Genomic DNA, 20,744 nt, shown 5'->3' with positions numbered 1-20,744 from the left:
ATATATACTCACCTAAATTTCAGATCTAAATCTAAATTCAGGTGAGGATTTGTTGTTTAAATTGACATTTCAACATGTTTCCATCCTTCTTATCTTGAATTGCAAAACTGGTGAAGTCGCATCCAAAAAGACTGAACATATATGACATATGTTCTATTTTAAATTTTAAAATATAATTAATTTTCCTTTCACTTCACAATTAGGTATTTGTGAGGTGAAAAACATCCCAGTACTACTCCTATTTCAACAACTAATAATAATTAAAAACTCGGTAAACATTTATTGTGACAAAATGTGAGAAAAGCTCAAGGGCTATGAATATTTTTAGATGTTAGAATAAGGATTAAGATAATGCAAAAAGGRTCAAATGCTACTTTTTATTTTTTCCAACTGGGTGAGAAAAAGAGCTGTGGAGCCGTAGAGAAGGAGGGTTGTAAGAGGCTTTTCTGGTTGAATCCCTAACTATAACTGTCACAAACAGTTAGTCAATCAACTGTAGATGATGGTAGGAAAAAAAAAAAACCTAATCACTCACCTGTTGCACTTTAATTTACTGGAATTTAAATGACTAAAACCACACTAAAAAAGTAAAGGAAAAGAGGAATGAGGACAAAATTAATCTCATATATCTAATTTTTTTATGGCAACAATTGTTCAGTTGTTCACAGATTGTTTTAGGGTTTTTTTAATATTGGGAACATCTCCTTTAAGATTCAAATAATGGCTATGTTCAGTTTTAATGGCAGCATGTCTGATAGTATTTTAATGTGCGCACACTTGCAGACACCAGTTTTCTCTTTATTTCATTTTGGGGGTGAGACATAACTTGGCCTTGACATTCACACATTTGCAGAACTCTCGTTCTTCAAAGGGAAAATGTTAAAGCGTAATCTGGGCCCATCCTTCCTCCTTGGTGCTGCTTCCTTACTCCACCCTACACACCTATCTCACTCCACCCCATCCTGCTTTAATGCTCCCAATCCTCTTTGTGGGAGAGTGACGTCTGCTACAGTCAGAAACAGAGTTAAGCTGAGCAGCCACCAGGGTGACAGAGTGGAGAGAAGCTCCCAGGCTGGAGGGAAAACAACTTCTCCACCTGGGAGTGTGCTGAGGATTCTGAAACTACCGTCTCTTGATAAGGAAAAAGACTCCCTTTCCTGCTTGCCTTGGTTCCTTCCATGATGGAGTGTTTTCAAACTGGAATATGAACACTCCTGATAACTGACAACATTTTTCAAGGGGTATTTTACTGATACTGCGTACTTAAGCCGCAAGTATATCTCTGCAAAACTGAAAATCTTGTAATTTGGTTAAGCTGCTGCTCAGATGGCAAACTGGCTGGCAACAAGAACAAGCTTCCTGGTGTGAGCATGCAATCAACTGAACAACACATGGAGTGTCTCTTGAGGTCTGCCAATGTTTACCTGCAGTGCAAAGCGTGATTCTAATTGTATGCAGAAACACTGAAGAGGAGTGTGTGTGGAGGTCACAGAGCTGGATTTCCTAGAGATGGAAGGTCATGGATATGACCGCTTTGGAGAGAGTGACAGGGACAATTACCAGATTGATTACAGAAGAATTGTTGGAGACATGGAGCCAGCACGGCCTCGCGTCTCAAACAGAGATGGGGAGCAGTCTCAACACTCCTTTTTGACTCATGCCTACCCACCGTCATATGGACACGGACATGAGACTGCAGCCCAGAGGTACAGCGCCACACGGATCCAGGCTGGATATGAACCAGAAAGGTCAGTGTCCACATTGAGTCATCAACAGTAGCTACTCTCAATGCGTAGTACCATGAAAGTAATTGAAATATTCTCACTTTCTGTTGGCAACAACCACTTCCCATTCCAATCTATTTATCGGCAACCTTGGCAGCCAACCAAATCCTCTTACCTTGTGTGCTGCCCTAATGAGTATGTAGAAGRAGTTTCCATTGACGGGGATGTGTTCCTGTATGCACTCCTGATCTAGGCACAACAAGAGTTGCACAGAGGTCAAGACAGAAATAAACACCAATTAATGATAAAGATTTAGCAAAGGTTTTAATTGTTATTGCTGTCAGACCGTTTACAATTTGTCAAATTACTTAAGAATCTGAATTATTYTTTTTCAAAGAAATGTTTGATTTATGCATTGTTGCTTGTTAAGATGTCGCAGGTGGCAGGTTCAGTTGATGTGTTCGTGTTTCAGCATGGCGGACTACTTGATCAGTGGAGGAACAGGTTATGTTCCAGAGGACGGACTCACAGCACAGCAGCTGTTTGCTATTGGAGACGGGCTGACGTACAAGTAAGACTTTACTGAGGCACACACACTGCTAACCTACTGAGACTACTGTAAAAATGCTTTCTACAGCACTACCACCTGCAGTGAGCACAGACTTATGCAATGAGTTTCATGATARATAAAACTTACAGTGATGACACATCTGCTTAGGCTTTAAATGGAGGATTAAAACGAGTAATAGTACTTTAAGGGATTCTGAGTAGTATCATCGCTTAAAAGCAGTATGTTTGTGTGTGTATAATGGTGTTGGTAGGAATTTAGTGTGGAAATAGCTATCGGGGTAGCTTCCTTTGTAGAAGTGTGTCTGCGTGTGACAGAAAAATAGGGAAACGCAGAGAGAGAGATATTATTAAAATAGCGCTTCACTTCATTGTTAATTTTATTACGACCGTTTGCAAAAAAGTACAGATGACTTTTTTTAGATTATATTAATGAGACATGCATGATGAWWGGTTGCAAGAGCTGGTTTTTATTTGTAGTAAGTAGTGCAAGCAGCTACTTGTTAAATTATTTTACACAAATTTATAACCTGGAGCAATTTGAAGGTAACATATGTTAAAATTTGCAGCTTCAGTGCTTAATGGTAAAAGAAGGGAAATCTAAATCTAAGCTAACTTTTATCAAATATTTAACTACTATGTTTTTTTTCGTTGGTCATTGGGCACAGTCTTAATCATTCTAAATATATTATTATTATTATTGTTATTATTGTTATTATTATTACTATTATCTACTTTCGTTTCCATTTTCAGTGATTTCCTTATCCTCCCTGGTTTCATAGATTTCACGTCTGATGAGGTGGTGAGTAATTTTAAATATATGGGTTATTATAGGCAACACTCCTTTACTGTTTGTCGCACAAGTTTTGCAAAMGTATTGATACCCATAAAGCTCCTTCATATACTTGCTCGAATTTTAATCATAAACACCAATGTATTTGAGGGTATTTTATATGACAGACTCACACAGAGTGTTACATAATTCTCATAATCATATTTTACTAAAATAACCTGCAAAGTGTGCTACAAATATATATGCAGTCCTCTACATAATTACTAAAAATAGAGTCTGTCTCTTTTTAATTATGTCCTCGTATGAATACAGTTGACCTACGCAGTTTGTTAGAGAGCATTAATGAGCAAACCAGTTAGAAACAAGTAACAGAGAAGTCAAGAATCATTTTAAATTTAAATTAAGTCATAAAATGATACCCCAAGTTGAGAATATTGAAATAGAACAACACAGATTTCTATTCTAAAAAACAAAAACAAAACAAAGAAAGAAAGCTGGGTATTTCTACTTTCCACTTCCCAATTGTTAATTTGTTGGTCTTTCAAAAAATGTTGATAAAGAACAGAGTGCTGTTTGTTGCATGACAGAATATAAAAAAGTTCAAAGGGTATGGTTACCTCTATAAASCCCTGTTTGTGAGTACTGCATGTATGATAACAGTCAGGTTACTACTGCAATCTCCTTCACAACAGCAGTTTCAGGAACTGACACAGCAAGAAAAATATTTTGGCTGAAACTAATAGAGATGTAGCRAAACTAGAATMTTTTCAACAAGATTCYTGGTTTTGTTCAGATAATTTTGAGGGTTGTGGTCCCAAACATATGAGCAGAGGGTTATTTATTTYCCTTTCTCTGTTTTCAAGGTCTGCTGGGACATTAAATTAATTTTATGCCTGGTCACATGGATGGTTGCCTGTTAGCAGGTGTTCAAAACACACATRCACACCTGCGTCTTTTAGCACTTAAGAGCYAAACCCAGCAAATAACCCTTCAGTGTGTCCAAACGGGCTCTTATGTTTATTCCATTGCAGTTTTGAAAAMTGTCACCRAGTGAAATTATGGTTCACAATTTTTATTTTATGTTAAAGGACCTGACGTCTGCACTAACAAGAAAGATCACTCTGAAGACTCCACTCATTTCATCACCCATGGATACAGTCACCGAGTCGTCAATGGCTATCACCATGGCAGTGAGTACAGACTCTAAACACATGCACTGTGCATCTCAATTCATTGGGACATCAGTTAAAAACGAAATTTAAAGCAAAACTCATGTCATATGGAATCATGCCACACATACAGATATATTCCAAGTATTTGTTTGAATTACTTTTATGGTTTGCATCAGATAAAAGCCCAAAATTATTTCTTTTTAAGATAGCAAATCCCTATATGAAAGGATTTTTGATAAACTCTTTTAATATATTGCATAGAAGGAGGACAGAACAGTGGCTCAATGGTCCCRAGTTTTCTTTTATGATTTGTGGCTGTGTCTGGTTTAAGTACCCTGGTATTGCTGTGCTTGATTGGCTAGAAAATTTTCAGACCATAAACCTATGGGCACAAATGTCATTCAGAAATCTTTTGCACTTGCCCATATGAACCTCATACAGGAASATGGAAGTTTGCTAAGAGGAAGACGAGAGACATCGAACCAATCAAGATTAGCTGAATGCCGCAATTAAACTCATGCTTGCTGCCTCAAGAGGAAGTACCACAGCCTCAGGCACTTCCTCATCAGTGTCTGTGGCACTCATGAAGAAAAAACATTGATGCAGTAATACAAACTAAAGAAAGACCTGGCCAGAACTCTAGTGTTGATGTACTTTTTGGCAAACAGACATKTRACATCTATTTTCTTATATMAAACTAACATTTTACGAGGAAAACAAATAWCAAGTTTGCATCCACTGTAAGCCATAATYATCAGATGTAAATGCTTTAAAACAATCACTGTGCGTGTTCGATCCGCTTAGGATGAGTTTCATTTTCTTGTCAAAGACCCTGATGTGCATGCACCAGTACATCATTTTTGGTAGTTTTCAATTCTGAACTTCAGACCCTTGTTCTGCACACTTTATTGAAATCAACATGCCATAYACKTCTGCRAATCTTGATGACACGCTAAGGAGAAAACCCACCTCTTAAAACATGCATGACACAGAGTCTCTTGGGCAAGAACTGGTCACAGCAGCTCTGAATAAAATATGCTCTTGACCTGCATGCTGACCTAAATAAATGTTCCATTTTTATCTAATGGGGTATTTATTTTTCCTTGTTTGATGTTAGCTGATGGGAGGGATTGGAATAATCCATCACAACTGCACTGCTGAATTCCAGGCCAATGAGGTGCGAAGAGTCAAGGTAAAATGAGAAAATAAGTCAAAATAGACCAAAATTTTCATTATAAAAACAAAATATACCAGTGGAACTATTACTATTAACTATTACTTGTTCAAAGCATGTATAGCAATAAAGCTAGACTATGAATAAACACAGATGTGAATACTTTTTGTTTTTGTTTTTTTTGCCAGAAATTTGAACAAGGTTTCATCACGGACCCAGTGGTAATGAGCCCACATCACACAGTGGGTGACGTATTTGAAGCTAAGAGACGCCATGGTTTCTCTGGGATCCCAGTGACAGAAACAGGCAAGATGGGCAGTAAGCTGGTTGGCATCGTGACCTCCAGGGATATTGACTTTTTGTCCGAGAAGGACTATGAGAAACTTCTGGAAGAGGTGGGTGTCGAATTGTTTGACCTGGGAACAAATTTTTCTTGTGAGCATATCATRTTACAGYCATCATGCTRCCATTTGAAAAGGTGTATGTATACACATCAATCAGTTTTTACAGTTGAAATATTTTCTAATACAGRCCATGACAAAAAGGGAAGACCTAGTTGTTGCACCAGCTGGAGTTACGCTTAAAGAAGCTAACGACATACTGCAGCGAAGCAAGAAAGGTAACGATTTCAAAAGGTTCTGCTGCWGAGAAGAAAATAAGTAGGMTTATGAAAGCCATCTCCTGGTTTTACTGATTTTAAAATTAGATTTTTTATTTTATTTCTTTTTTTTTTCAGGAAAGCTCCCCATTGTGAATGACAACGACGAGCTTGTTTCCATCATAGCAAGAACTGACCTGAAGAAAAACCGAGATTATCCTCTGGCTTCCAAGGACTCGCGCAAACAACTGCTGTGTGGAGCCGCCATTGGTRCCAGGGAGGACGACAAATACAGACTGGACCTCCTCATGCAGGCTGGAGTGGATGTGGTGGTTCTGGTGAGTCTTGAGTATTACATGTTTCAGATTTTGATGGATGACTTAATATTTGTTAAGGTAAGCTCAAAAATGGTGCAGTATTAAATGTAGCATTAATTAMTTTTAAGTGTCATACATCTTATTGGTATCATTAACAGTTTTTGTGACAAATTTGTCAAAAACCAATTATGAAATAGTTCAGAAAATCTAAATTCTGTAATTTTTCCAGAAAGTAATATATAGAAAAATATATTTCTTTTGAATATCACAAAACTTTATGATTATACTGGAACTGGTATTTAAAGAAATAATAATTATCTTGTGAGYAATCAATCAATCAATCAATCAATCAATCAATCAATCAATCAATCAATCAATCAATCAATCAATCAATCAATCAATCAATCAATCAATCAATCAATCAATCAATCAATCAATCAATCAATCAATCAATCTGCCATAATAACATCATATATTTTAAAGATAAACTTTTTTCAAGAAAAAACAGAAAACTTCTTAATGAGAAATTACAATTTAGACTTAAATATTTAAAGTATGATCAATATCTCTCTTTTTTGTTTGAATTAATGTATTTCTATTTGTTACAAATACATTTAGTAAAAGTAATGTTTTGTGCTCATTGATGCTTTGGGTGCAGCATAGCTGCAGCTGAGAGTTTTTTTTTAATTCACATTTTACAGGACACGATGCATCAATGAAATTCAACTGATTACTAATAAAGTTAGGATGGATAAAAGTGCTTTGTTGTTTGTGTTACATGTTTTCTAGAWAACTATAAAAAGACAAAAGCTTGTAGTAAAATTAAATAGCCTTTTCTATCTCTCTGGATCCATCTTCTTATTGCAGGACTCGTCTCAAGGAAACTCCGTTTATCAGATCAACATGATAAACTACATTAAACAGAAGTATCCCGATCTGCAAGTGATTGGAGGAAATGGTGATTGTGCTTTCTGAATTACATCACTTTGACCACATTTGTTTCCTTCATCTGTCAGCTGTTCTCTGTTCCTCTGTCTCTCTCTAGTGGTGACAGCTGCACAGGCTAAAAACCTCATAGAYGCTGGTGTGGATGCGTTGAGGGTTGGGATGGGCTGTGGTTCTATCTGCATTACCCAGGAAGGTAAAAAAAATAAAGCTCACGACCCAAATATGACCAAAATAATGCTTTGAGTCTGTAAAACACTTCCAAGGATCTACATCATTTACATGTCACCTGCTTGTTTCAGTCTTATGTTGTTMATTTCTYCCTCAGTGATGGCATGTGGACGACCTCAAGGAACATCTGTTTATAAAGTTGCAGAATATGCCCGACGTTTCGGAGTACCAGTAATCGCGGATGGAGGCGTTCAGACAGTAGGGCATGTGGTGAAAGCTCTTGCCCTGGGAGCGTCTACAGGTAGAAATGGGCAGGAGTCCCAAATATTTACCACTTTCTTTGGTTAAGAGGGGAAATATTGCTTGTCCCCATCTTGCAAAAGAAGTGTTTAATTGTGGACATTGTTGAGTAAAATGTTCTTGCCAAAAGTTGCAAATACTTTGGTCCAAAGTGTTGTCCATTTTTTTTTTTTTCTTCAGTGATGATGGGGTCTCTGCTYGCAGCAACCACTGAGGCTCCTGGAGAATATTTCTTTTCAGATGGAGTGCGTCTGAAGAAATACAGAGGAATGGGCTCCTTGGATGCAATGGAGAAGAATAACAGTCAAAAGCGTTACTTTAGGTACAAATGTTTACGGCATTGTCGTGGATAGTAGGTGGCTGATGGCTCCCCATGATGCCTCCAGGACWAAACCACTCAGCAGTTACTTTAAGCAAGCATATTTAAAGAACAACATGTGTTTTTCTTAACAAAGATGTAATTGAYTGTTATTATAAAATACTGTAAAAACATTTTCTCTATGTTTCTTCAATTTGCCCCCCAGTGAGGGAGATAAGGTGAAAGTAGCTCAAGGGGTCTCAGGATCAGTTCAAGACAAAGGTTCTGTCCAAAAGTTTGTTCCTTACCTCATTGCTGGGATACAACATGGCTGCCAGGACATTGGAGCCAGAAGTTTGTCGATTTTAAGGTCAATATGAATACTTTATGAATGGATTTATTTGAACTTTTTGTGGTGTGAAATCTTTAGCAAGTTCTCACTGTGTGTTTGGTTGCAGGTCAATGATGTATTCAGGAGAGTTGAAGTTTGAGAAGAGAACCATGTCTGCTCAGATGGAGGGCGGAGTTCATGGCCTCCACTCGTAAGCATTTCCCTTGGCTTTATATCTCTGTTATTGTGCTTTAGAATTTGTAAGAGTGTGTTTATATTGCCAAATCATCTGTATGGGACTTATGATTCAGTATTRACTTTCACMAGCTGTTAATTTTTTGCTTCTTKAATTAGCTTTTGTCTGAGCTGGAATGAAATTAAACTRTTGCAACATCAAAACAATCTTTTTTCTTCTTCTTTTTGCCTTCTTGGTATCATGTTAGATATTCTTTTTTGCCATGTAAGTACTTGCATACCAACATCCTCATCATTCCTAGACTCATGTGTGCTGAACGTAGCTATTTTACTAATACAATTTATGATCATGTTTTTTTTTTTTTTTTTTCATTCCAATTGTAGTTACAAGAAGTGGCTTCAATGAGGCAGGAGGACGAGGAGGTATGCGATCAGGACCAAATGTCCCGACCCCAGCTGCAATGAGCCGATGCAATGGACTCATGTGAATAGAGAGTTGACACCAAGATGATAGCGTATATTTTCAAATATCTCTCTTTGAGTTAAATCGGGATAAACAGCAAGATCACAGACGACAAAAAGTCAAACTACTGGACACATGGATCATCCGATGAACTCTTTTCTTTCAAATTTTTGCAATGCTACAGGGCTGGAAAAGTTGTAAAGAAGACATATTTTAATTAATCGACACATTTTGAAAATGAAAATGCAAGAGGCTCTTCTCATTTGGATTTAATCTGATAGAGATCTGTGTATATTTTTTTGTAGAAAAATATCAAAGCATTTTATTTCACAAAGTTCAAATATACACCTTTGTAAGAAAGTGTTTTCAAAGGTTCAACAATCAGTAGTTTCATTTTTATGTCATTCATAATTTCCCTGATTTGTATCTACCTTACATTGTTGACCAAAGTCTATCTTCTACAGAAGTGTTTATTATTAGCATGACAATGCTTGGTATTTTGTCTCTTCAGGTCAACCATTAAAAAAGTACATATTGACTTCACTTTTCATTGAAACACTACASATTTTTTAAATACAATTTCACCTGTTCAATTTTTATTACTTTACTTATTTTGAACTATTACAAAGTTTTTTGCATTAGTATACATTTTATTTAACTTKTGTCCAATTTGGTAATTATTATCTTTGTTAAATTCCAGCAACCTGTTACCTGTCTGAGATGTGTGCAATATTGCATCCARTTGAGTTTATTTAGCTGTTCCTCCTAAGAATTTGGCAACATCATTCTTGTTCTCATCTACATAAAATAAAACAAAATKATCCAAGTTGTAATTAGTACTGTCAGAGGAAACAAAAGTATTTTGAAGTCAACATTGTGACACTATTGTAAAGTTTTTATGTGTATTTTGGTATATAAAGAAGAAAATATTTCAKTCTTAYTTCTCACAGATRGTTAAGAATATATTATAATATAYRTCTGATCTGTATGTTTGCAGACTAATSAATGTATAATAATATAGACTAAGAACACAATGTTAATCATAAATATAATTTAAAGAAAGTACCTCTGGAATGCCTCTTCCTATGTTTACCTTAAGACTTTGTAGGATCTCTATTGTGAATCTGCTTTCTGACCTCTTGTAATGGAAATACTGAGTTTATGAGAGGAATAATAAAATGTACACTATGAACATTATGTGTTAAATTGTTAATACAATTATTARCAGAATGACAGTGTCTCAATTAGTTCAAAATTAAATRAATTCAGGCATTTATTGAAAGTAAATACTTAAAAATGTTACTTTCCTACATGGTAAAGCTAGATCAGATTTACAAGGCTTAATTTCACTGATGAATGTGTGCAACWTAGACTCAATGGAACAAGTAATTGGAAAACAAATTTCTWACCCATATAAATAAGGATCTGATTAATGCAAATTTATTCAACAAAAGGACTGTATAATTTATGTTTCTGGAGGTTTTTGCATCCTATTTGCTATTGGTAATCAATTGATTACCAATGTGGTCTCTGGGTCCACATTTCTCATGAAATAGTCTAAAGACACAGAAGTCAGATTTTTTTTCCATTGAAAAATTGTTGACATTGAAATGTGTAGAACATTTAGCATGTTTTAATCTCATAAACACACAAGTATCAGTCTTTAAGATGTTTCGTCGAGTTTGTGGTTCTTCTTCATTTTCCACCCAACACTAAACTTTGAAGAGAGACAAATGTTGTGACAGTAAAAGGAATTATAAATGCTATAKTTAGCTTGATTTCGAGTTGTGGAAGAGAAAGAAAAATTCCAATTCTACTGAATGGCTATAAAAGTCATTGCTAAAGCTTATTTTAACTCTATTTGGTGAAGAGAGTCAAAGATTCCAAAGAAGATTATTTTTTTCCAGCCTTTATTTTATTTCCCATTGTTTCAGGGTTGACATTTAAACAACATATTCTTGCTATGCAAATRTTTCTSTTGCTAAAATAAAATATATATACATATCAATTGCTAACTATAAATAAATTGTCTTATTTTCCCAGCTGTGGTTTGGTGAGTTAATTATGAAAATATAAAAATTTATTGTAGATCTACAGGATTGCACTGTTTAAAATTTGTAGTTTCACACTTTATATTGAAAAATTCAATGTTTATTTTTGCTATTCATATTTTTTAAATTAACTTATTAAAGGGCAGAACATAATGAACATAATAAAGTTGCTGAAATTCCCTCAGTGGAAACTTTTTGAAGTTACTGAGTAATAGTTGTATCTTTTTTTTATTTGAAGTTTAAATTAAACTGCAAAAAATGGCAAATGGAGATGTGGAACAAGGATCTTTAACTTCACACCATTTGCTGGACAATGGTCACTGAATAAGTATTTGTGTCTTTCACAGTTTTTGATCAGGGTTAGACAACAAATATAATTAAGTATTTGCACAAATTCATCCAAGTTGTTATCAAAATATTCCACCCAAACTACAAAAAGCTTAGCTGATCTGTACTGCAGATGGAACACCGTTTTCGTCCGTTTATCAGGAAGTTCACATGATAAACTTAAACTTGAGCTTGAAGTCTTTATTGTAACAAACCTTTGTCAGTTTATTCCAAACTAATGTTCTGAACAAAAAACATAGAGCAGATATTCTGCTTGCAAATGTTTGATGCCGTGGTCTGATCTCTAAATTGCATAAGAATAAGAGTGTAAAAAAACAAAAACATTTTTGAAAGGTATGCAATATTTACAGATAATTATTAGGCAGTGTTAAATTAATAACATAAATTCTACCTACATTATAGATGATAGTCTATTTATTATTTTAAACTTTCTGTACACTCTCAGTCTGAATTCTTAACTTGCCTGAACTTTTAAATCTATTTACAATTCAATAGTGTCACTGCACATACTCAGGGCGTCAATTTGTTTGCACACATTAACAAACTCTGCTTGTACGGCCATATCCCATTCAAGCTGTTTGCTTTCACTTAGATGCTTAGTCACTGGTAACCGGCCGGACCCTTGACTGTCCTGGGATGCCAAGCTCAGGGTTCTGTATTTCCTGTGATAGGACAGAGAAGGTATTGCCCTTGGAAAGTTGCTTTGGGCAATACTTTGCCCCCTGTTTGTCCAGGAATTTGAACGCAACTTTCCAGTTTGTTTTGGATAGTTGCACAAACCTTGGGTTGAGCCAGTAATGCTCCCTTTCCAGTCTATCTGACCCGTTAGCACAGGTGCTTTCCTGTGAGACATCAAACTCCCATGTGGTTGAGAAGCTCTGGAACTGGATATGGCATTCTCTTGATCCACGTCTCCACAAGATGAGGCCCGGTATAGAGTATCAACACTTTTGGGCCCTTGGTTTAATGGTTCTTGGGCAGGAGAGCTCAATGAAAAACTTGAGGAAGTATGGAATAGTCTTTGTGGACTAAAAATGCTGTGAGAAAATAAGGACTCACTGAAGAGAGCCTGGTCAATGCTGCGTGACAAGTCTATGGGAGATGGGGGTCGCAGATCCCCAGTGGAGTCACTATCTGTACCTACACTGTCAAGTGATGATAGTTGGAGCTCGTCTGCATTCTTAGGTTTGCTGGGTGGTTTTTGAGGTGTCTGTAAAGGCAGAGAACCTTTGCTTGGGCTGTGCTTGTTTGCACAGTCTACTTCATTTTCAGGATTGTCAACCATTGAGCAAAGAGGAAGAGCTTCAGACTGCTTCTTGGCATCAACATTGCAGACCAACCTTTCCTGCTTAACCTGGGACCAGGACTCATGAGTGGAGAGAGCTGGAGAACTCACTTCTTCCTGTGAGGGCCTACTGTGTCCTTGCAAAGGGGAGTTGCAGGATAGACGGGACCAGGAACCTGGTCTGCTGCTACTTATGGTTTTCAAAGAGGGGTTGTTGTTGCAGAACAGCGGGTGTGTGCCAATAATGCACAATCCCAGACACACTCCAACCTCACAGAACCTGTAGCCAATCTGGTAGCCCCACCAAGGCCACGGCTGGAACCCAAAGCCATCAATTCCACCCAAACCAAGAGCATGCAAGATCCCATAGAGCTGAAAACCACCACATCCTAACAAGCACAATGAACTTCCTATCCCAGCTGCTGCTGCTCTGTCCCAGTCTTCCACCTTGGAAAAAGGGCAAATTACAGGGCGTACCATTTCTGGTGATCCACCAGTCTCTCCATTTTCACTCAGCCTGTAAATGTGTTTTGTGTTTAGTTGTTTCAAGCAGTAAAAGATGAGGTAGGAGAATGAAAGAAAGATGGCTAATAAGACAAACAAACCCTGAGGGAATAAAATGACCACAGTGGGGAGACTGTGAAATAATTGGAGGAGTCCAATACATCCAAGAGAGATCATAAACTGCAACAGGCACATACATAGCAAAAGACAAGGCTTCGGCAAGGCTGAAAATGAGGTAGAAATAGCAATTGGTAGTGAAAGATAGCTGCGTGAGTGCAAGGACATGAGGAAGAAGGCCAAGGAGAAGGCTGATATCAAACAGGGCATTGGTAATTCTGAGAGCAATTGAGTGACCAGAGGAGGAAGACGGTCTTGAGAATTATAAGCGTCATACAGCAAACTGAAGCCTTGGATGCCTGCAAACGCCAGAATGAAGAAGTGCAGCATTAGAAAAAATCCAATTCCAGGGGGACACCGTAGAGGCAAGCCTAATAGGCAAACCACAGAGATTAGGCAAATTAAAGTAAAGATAGATCCCAGACCGTAGATATGTGCTTCCCATGCAAAGCCCCATGTTGCAAAGGCAGAATTCCAGTCTGAATACAGAGGGACCAGAAGGGCAGGACTGAGAGCCAGAGAGGGGAGCAAGGGCTCACTTGGTGTAAAATCCTCTGGATAGGTGGGAGTCCAGGACTGATCTGATGTTTTACAGGGAGTGGTGGGTATATCCACGTCACCCAACAGAGAGCCAGTGGCCTTTGGGACATTCAGGCTGTCTTTCCTGGGATCATCTGTAAAGAGAAGACATTGTGACACAGGAAAATACAGTATTGTGCACTTACTACATTTTTAGAGCAGCTCATGAGATTGCAATTTTAGCAATATTTCTGAAATTAGTTTGGTTGTTTTAAAGAAATTCTTTAAATTATTTACAGTAAGTGAGGTAAATGCCAAAAAACAATATAAATGTTAACTGTTTTTGTGTACAAAAACTGGGGTTTTAATAATAATAATAATAATAATAATAATAATAATAATAATAATAATAATAATAATAATAATAATAATAATAATAATAATAATAATAATAATAATCTGTTCGGTGTAGAATTTTCCAGATAAAGTATGATCAGTCCAAGTGTTTCACATTTTAATTAATACATTTTCTATTAGAGTTAATGAAACGCAGTCAACATCCCAAAAAAGCGTTTTTAAAAAAAAAAAGGTTTTATTGGGTCTAGTGGCCTTTATTTGATGGTGAATTGACAGGAAAGAGGGTCATTAGAAAAGGGGAAGACATGTGGCAAAGGTCACCAGACCGGGAATCGAACCTGCGACGGCCACGTCAAGTACTAAGGCTGCCTTATGTGGGTTGTTAACCTCTGCACCTCCACAGCACCCCCCTCACCCCCCACAAAAGTGCTTTTTTACTTAAAAATAAGAATTGCCAACATACTCAGAGCAGGTTGTCCATGTTCATATAAAGGACTCATAACAGTACTTGTGTGGCTAAAAAGTAGTTGCCCTCATCATAGATTTCTTCGGCTCTGCATTTTTGTCACATTTAAATGTTCCAGATCATCAATCCAATTTTAATATCAGGGAAAGATGACATGAGTAAAGCTGTTTCTCAATAATAATTACATTTGCTAAAAGACCCTGACGCTGAATAAAAAAGTAACAAGTCCCAAAATCTAATGACTGGAATGAGTCTTTTACATGGTTGTGAAGGAATGTTGGCAAACTGATTTAATTCAACCACAATGACTTGTTTTAGCTAGTTGTTTTGATGAGATCTTTCTAATCTATACCCTTACTTATTTCCCAGGCAAAGAGTAAGAAGTAAGAAATGAAAACACAGTTATGACCTAACAGGTTGGAGCATGAAAACCTAAAATACAGGAATATTATTTGAAGAACATTGCTGTTATGAGCAGGTTAGCATGCTAACACATTGCTTGTGCCTACAACATTCTCATTTCATTGGTCATCTGTCTAACCATGTTCTATTATTTTAAATTCTTTTTGATTATCTATTTGAATGACAGCAAAATGATTATGTCAATACAAATTATAAAACAGGCAACTCAGGCAATCATCTCTAAATTTCAAAGGCTTTGGCTTTTAAAATGAGACCAGGAGTGAGCAGCGAGTGTATGTGTGAAGTTAATCCATAATAAAACAGAGCAGGCTTGCAACTGGGAAGCTCTAAGTGGGTCACACAGAGAGAAATGAGAGCAAGAACAAGTTGTATGTGTTGGTGTTCATGTGAACATAACTGACAGTGATTTGTTTATTAGCCAGTATTGACCTGATTACTGTTTTTGTTTTGGGGATGTGGTTATTATTAAGCAAAGTCAAGATGTGCTCTGGTTGTATTCTCAATCAACTATAAATAATTGATTCTGTATACAAGAGATATGAATCTCTATGTGGTCATGAAATAAAATGCTAGAATGTGAAGCTGGTTAGAAAATTAAATGTGTCCTATTTAGAGAACTTCATTAAAGACACATTTATTGTGTTATTACAGAGTTAGCAATCACTAATGCAAACAGTGGGTGTTAATCTCATCAAATATCAATATTGCATGGATAGTTTATCTTGTGGTCCAACTAACAATAACTAAGCTGCATTTGGTTTAGCTGATCCGCAATTTGGTAAACATTAGTGGAATAAAACATGCAGATGGAGGAAGAGCCATGTATTCCAGTTTTGTCAAAGTGCACTTCCCCCAATCATGTAAGCACAAACTCCCCTGACAAGTGACTGTGAGTGCATACAGAAGCTGGTTAATTTTCTAACCAGCTTCACATTCTAGCCTTTTATTTCATGACCACATAAAGATTCATATCTCTTATACAGAATCAATCATTTATAGTTGATTGAGGCATCTTATTGCCATATTATCTGGTAAGCTTTAACTGCAAGTGATCAACGTGGCACACTTTGTGAATGCAATCACTGGGTTTTCAAAGAGTTAAATATTCGGGAATTCAAATGCAATGAAAAGACTAAGGCAGGAAGGTGACCAGAAGCAACAGATTAGAGATGTAGCGAGAGTAAAATCCCAGTGGTTACAAAAGATGCTAACCATTTGATGAATGCAAAACATCTGCACCAAAAATGCTGCAGTGACACAGATTCTGTCGTGAGATGCTATGAGGTCAAATTTACAGCTGTACTAGTCAAGTATGAGCCGTGAGTGAGCTCATAAACCACTTTCCTGTGAACTGAAGACTTGATTCTTACCTCTGGCTCCCTCTGTGCTTATTGTTTCTCTGGTTGAAATAATATCTGCAATAGAATTTGTCCCATTTTGATTGTTCTGTATGGACATTGGAATGCCTTCAGTCGGTCCCTCATTGTTTGCTGCTAGTGATGGAGTTTGGTAGTCTGGGTTATGGTCCGGTCCAATAAATGGTGATGAAGTTGAGTTCCAATCAGGTGTGGGTGATGGAAGAGAGTCAGAAAAAGGTAAAGGAAAATGAATGTCAGAAATTTCGTTTCGCAATGGTGTCAATGTTTGCTCGTTCTCTCTGATTTGCGGAGGATGCTCTGCCGACACTCGGCTTCTCTCAGTTGACAGAAAATGTAATGTTTCCTTTGTTGGATTTTGTAGAGCTTTTCCTAACAAAGATCGAGATGTTTGTAGACCCTCCGCTAGAGTGGTGTCCTTTTTCAGAATGTCTGAAGGCTTTGATGTGAGTCTTTCATCATTAGGATAAAAAGGAGATGTCTCAATACCTTCCTGAATGTCACTATATTCACCAATTACACCTTGTCTGTCTAAGTCCTCAGATGATGAGAAGGGCCAATTCAAAGGGCGATTTAGGAAGTTAGTGTTTTCAGGTCCAAACATAAAACTGTCTTGTGCCAAACTTGACTGGCGAGGTTTTTCTGTGGGCTGTGTAAGAAACCGTGTCGCTTGGTAGTAGTCAGTCTCTCGTGTTTCTTTGGTATTTTCTTCAGTGAAAGCAGCGGCGTGAGGTAAGAGAGAGAATGAAAGAAGGAAAAGAAAAGAAATATTCCACAGTGATCCCATGCTGAGGGTCTGCAAGCTTCACTGATTGTTGTCTGTTCACATGTTTGGACCGTAAACATCAGGATGCCAGTGATTCAATTTGTGACAAACCTGGAATAGAAGTGAAAGACAAATGACGCCTCTTCACATACTGTATGYCACCAAGGTATTTTTACAATAAGATAGATTAAACTGCATCATGTGGGTTGTGAACACTGCAAGATTACAAAGTAAAAAAAATCTTTTAACATTGGTATGTAGCAGTGCTATTTTYTWAAAATCATTCAGATTTTAGCTTTCTTACCTCATGAGTGATCCGTTCTGTTGCAGCCTTTTCAAGCATATAAATCGCTCTGTGCTGCTTCATGTCTGCAGTCTCGGTCTGCACTGCACTCTGTCTCTTTTCATACTCACTATGCTGTGCCTCTCTTCTCTTCATCAGCCAATCGACTCATGGGACAGACCCCACCTCCTCCGGCCAGCCCCATCATCCCTCCCACACGCTGCCGCTGGACAGATCTGACAGCAAGACCGTTGGCAGCAACATCTAGATGAGCAWTGTCTCCTTTTTTGGATTCTTGCACTAAAATCCTGCTGAGAAAAGAGTGTTTGTGTAAAACGAACGCCACAAGCATGAGATAAGATCCTTTACATGCTCTTTAGCCAACCCTGGGGTATTCTTAATTTAAGAGATATGCTTATTCAAAACATGTTGAGCATAACTTACAGGAGCTGTTAAACATACATAAATTATTTATGCATCCATACATCTGATTCAGAAGCAAGCATTCATAATTCATGAAGCTGCTGTTGTGTGCATGTGCCGAAAATATCTATTCGTGGAATTTATTATTTAATGAAATATATCTTATCATTGAGTCATTTTGATTACAACAGATTTTAGCTTCTAGTTAAATTAGTTKGCGTAATGCTGAATGTATTTAATGTCATTTCATTTGGGATTGTGTTTGAGCTTTCACATGAAGAAAGAATGCACCCATATTTTACTGATCATTAAATTAAGCTTAATGAACATCCGTTTGTATTTTTATTTACCATGCTGTTGCATCTCTGCTTTGTGCTTCATTACACAGAATTTTCTATGGCTATTTCAGGTAGACCATTTCTTCTTTTTAGTCAGCCCCGGCAAATATATCAGAAATGTGACATTTTAGACTATAAGTCCTGTACAAATTAAACCTAAACAAAATGTTTGACAGTCAACCTCGGTTAGSTCATTGGATCAAACTTGGTAACTTTTAAACACGGATACCTGWATTAAAAAATATTTTTAGATTTCACTTTTCATCTACGTGTTCTTGTGGTCTTTGAAATACATCAACTCAACATCCCACTTTTTATTTTTTTATTTTTAAATGTTGTGTATGAAAGAATCATGTCAACCACCAGTTGATTTCCATTCTGGTAAAAAATAGACATAGAGCAGTTGGACATTTTATAATTAAATACTATTTGGGAAGAAGGGAGCTCTTACCCAAATATATTAAAGCTATAATGCAGTCAATTGTTGTGTTAAATACAGATCTAATAATGTTTTCTTTATACTTAAACAAATTAGCCAGTGAAAATGAGGAAGACGTCTGTTTTAGTTTTGATTGTACCGTCCTAGTATATGTGTAATGCCATCCGGTTTGTCCATGTGAGCTGTTTTTTTTCTCAGTGGGGAGAATCCAGAAACCTCGTGACCTAATTTAATCCCAGGGATACTTCTAAAATAGACTGTGATCCACATACCTTAGGAAGCATCTGGAAACAGTGACTATGAAATTCAGACAATTATTACATCTGTTTTTATCTGTCTGACTGAATAAAGAATTTCAAAAATGTCTCTTCATGTACTCTACACTAGCAATCACGTCTCATCCTMTACTGCCAAATACACACAAACTCTTATTCTCTAAAGAAAAAAAAATGTCCTAAAAGAAATCAAAATAGCATTTCAAAACAAATAGGAAATTATTTAACACACACGTATGTTTCTGTTCAGTATCCCAAAAGTTATCCAGGCTTTGGAAGCATGAACTCTTACAGATACCCTGTTTGCTCATAACTTTTGCCCATGAAAATGTGATTTACATTCACATTCACAACATTTGGGAGTGAAGCTAAATCAGATGAAACATTGAGTCAGAGAGGAACTTCCACCCCAGCCCAGGGTGAGATTAACCCCGTGTCTCATGAGGACACAGGAAAGCATCTAGTCAGCCGTAACTAAAAGGATGGGGAGGAACAATGACAGCCCAAACATATGAGCTCAGTAAGGGACATGGGCAAATTATTGCCGCTTCACACTTACTATGTGGATATGTAGAGTAACTTGGATTTGTTTGGACAAATCCTCCTGAACAGAATAATGTCAACAGGAATTGGATCCAGTATGGGAATGAGAACAGTCACGACAAGGTACACAGATAAAGCTGGACAAGAAAATGAAAGGTGCATGTATGCACTAACAGAAACTTTTCACTTTTTCTTTTAACACTTTATGACCACATTGCTTTAAGAACCACAACCTTTTTCAAGCCTTTGGACCTGCAACCTGTGACTCTGGAGCCCCTAAGTGGCTCTTTGGACCTTCCAAAATGGCTCGTAATAACTCTAGCCTAAAACTATAAAGTACCAACTAATATACATATTTAGACCTGGATATAATACAAAATGGAGGTTTTTGTAYTTTCTTTTTTAATGGAATGATTACAGAAACCTCTGCAATGCAATGTTATTTTAAATATTTTTGTTTTTGTGATTAGGCTGGAATTTTTTTTAAGGCCCCGCAAATATAAACATCTGATAGAAGAAAATGTGTCCTTCCTCTTTTTGCAAAAGGTTGATGTTCTTCATTTTAATAAGGTGGTTCTTTAAAAATGACAACAAATAGTATAGTAATATTCATCTAAATCAGGGGTCACCAACTCCAGTCCTCGAGGGCTACCGTCCTGCAACTTTTAGATGTGTCTCTGCTCAAACACACCTGGATCAAATAAACTGCTCATTTCCAGCCTATTGCAGAGAGGAATGAATGCTGGTGAGGAAATTCAGACATTTTGGAGCAGAGGTGAATCTAAAAGTTGCAGGATGGTAGCCAGTGAGGACTGGAGTTGGTGACCCCTGATCTAAATGATCTCTCTTTTTATTTAAGAACATGTAGCATTTGCGGTTCTAATCAAGTCTTCTGTAGTTGRACTGTTAGAAAAATGCCTCTTCTTTATATTGTAAGGGTTACAGACCTCTGCTTCAGACAAATAACTCTCATTTGATGACATCAATAACTCACACAGATTTAGTTGTCTTTCCCTGGAAGCTATAGGTGGCGCTAAATGCACCCAGGAGCTGATTACCAACATCAGAATAAGAAGCCACCCAGCGGCAGAGGGAGGAGGAGTAAACTGCAGAAGTCCGACAAATGTAACAGTCCAAATGTTACTGTTTCAATTTGTTTTGCACCGCTAGTACGATTGCGCTC

At 37.1% G+C, this 20,744-nt stretch overlaps 2 protein-coding genes across 2 annotated transcripts; one reads left to right on the top strand and one right to left on the bottom strand.

Annotated features, from left to right (window-relative positions):
- Window positions 1-1,008: 1,008 nt before the first annotated feature.
- impdh1a (IMP (inosine 5'-monophosphate) dehydrogenase 1a) lies at window positions 1,009-10,240 on the top strand. The gene is made up of 16 exons (XM_008411273.2): window positions 1,009-1,748; window positions 2,197-2,295; window positions 3,045-3,093; window positions 4,173-4,274; window positions 5,374-5,448; window positions 5,619-5,825; window positions 5,962-6,049; window positions 6,167-6,366; window positions 7,213-7,303; window positions 7,391-7,486; window positions 7,619-7,762; window positions 7,942-8,083; window positions 8,286-8,429; window positions 8,518-8,601; window positions 8,834-8,850; window positions 8,970-10,240. Exons 1-16 carry the CDS (start codon window positions 1,510-1,512, stop codon window positions 9,071-9,073), a joined length of 1,881 nt encoding a protein of 626 aa, XP_008409495.1. The 5' UTR covers window positions 1,009-1,509; the 3' UTR covers window positions 9,074-10,240.
- Window positions 10,241-11,321: 1,081 nt separating this feature from the next.
- On the bottom strand, window positions 11,322-17,679 carry prrt4a (proline rich transmembrane protein 4a). The gene is made up of 3 exons (XM_008411272.2): window positions 17,565-17,679; window positions 16,489-17,371; window positions 11,322-14,027 (listed from the first exon to the last, which is right to left on the bottom strand). Exons 2-3 carry the CDS (start codon window positions 17,279-17,281, stop codon window positions 11,929-11,931), a joined length of 2,892 nt encoding a protein of 963 aa, XP_008409494.1. The 5' UTR covers window positions 17,282-17,371; window positions 17,565-17,679; the 3' UTR covers window positions 11,322-11,928.
- Between the last annotated feature and the right edge of the window lie 3,065 nt (window positions 17,680-20,744).

The sequence above is a fragment of the Poecilia reticulata genome, linkage group LG6 (genome assembly GCF_000633615.1).
Source record: "Poecilia reticulata strain Guanapo linkage group LG6, Guppy_female_1.0+MT, whole genome shotgun sequence".
NCBI classification, from domain to species: Eukaryota; Metazoa; Chordata; class Actinopteri; order Cyprinodontiformes; family Poeciliidae; genus Poecilia; species Poecilia reticulata.
Note: the sequence above shows the minus strand (reverse complement) of the source record. Positions and strands in the feature narration are given on the sequence as shown.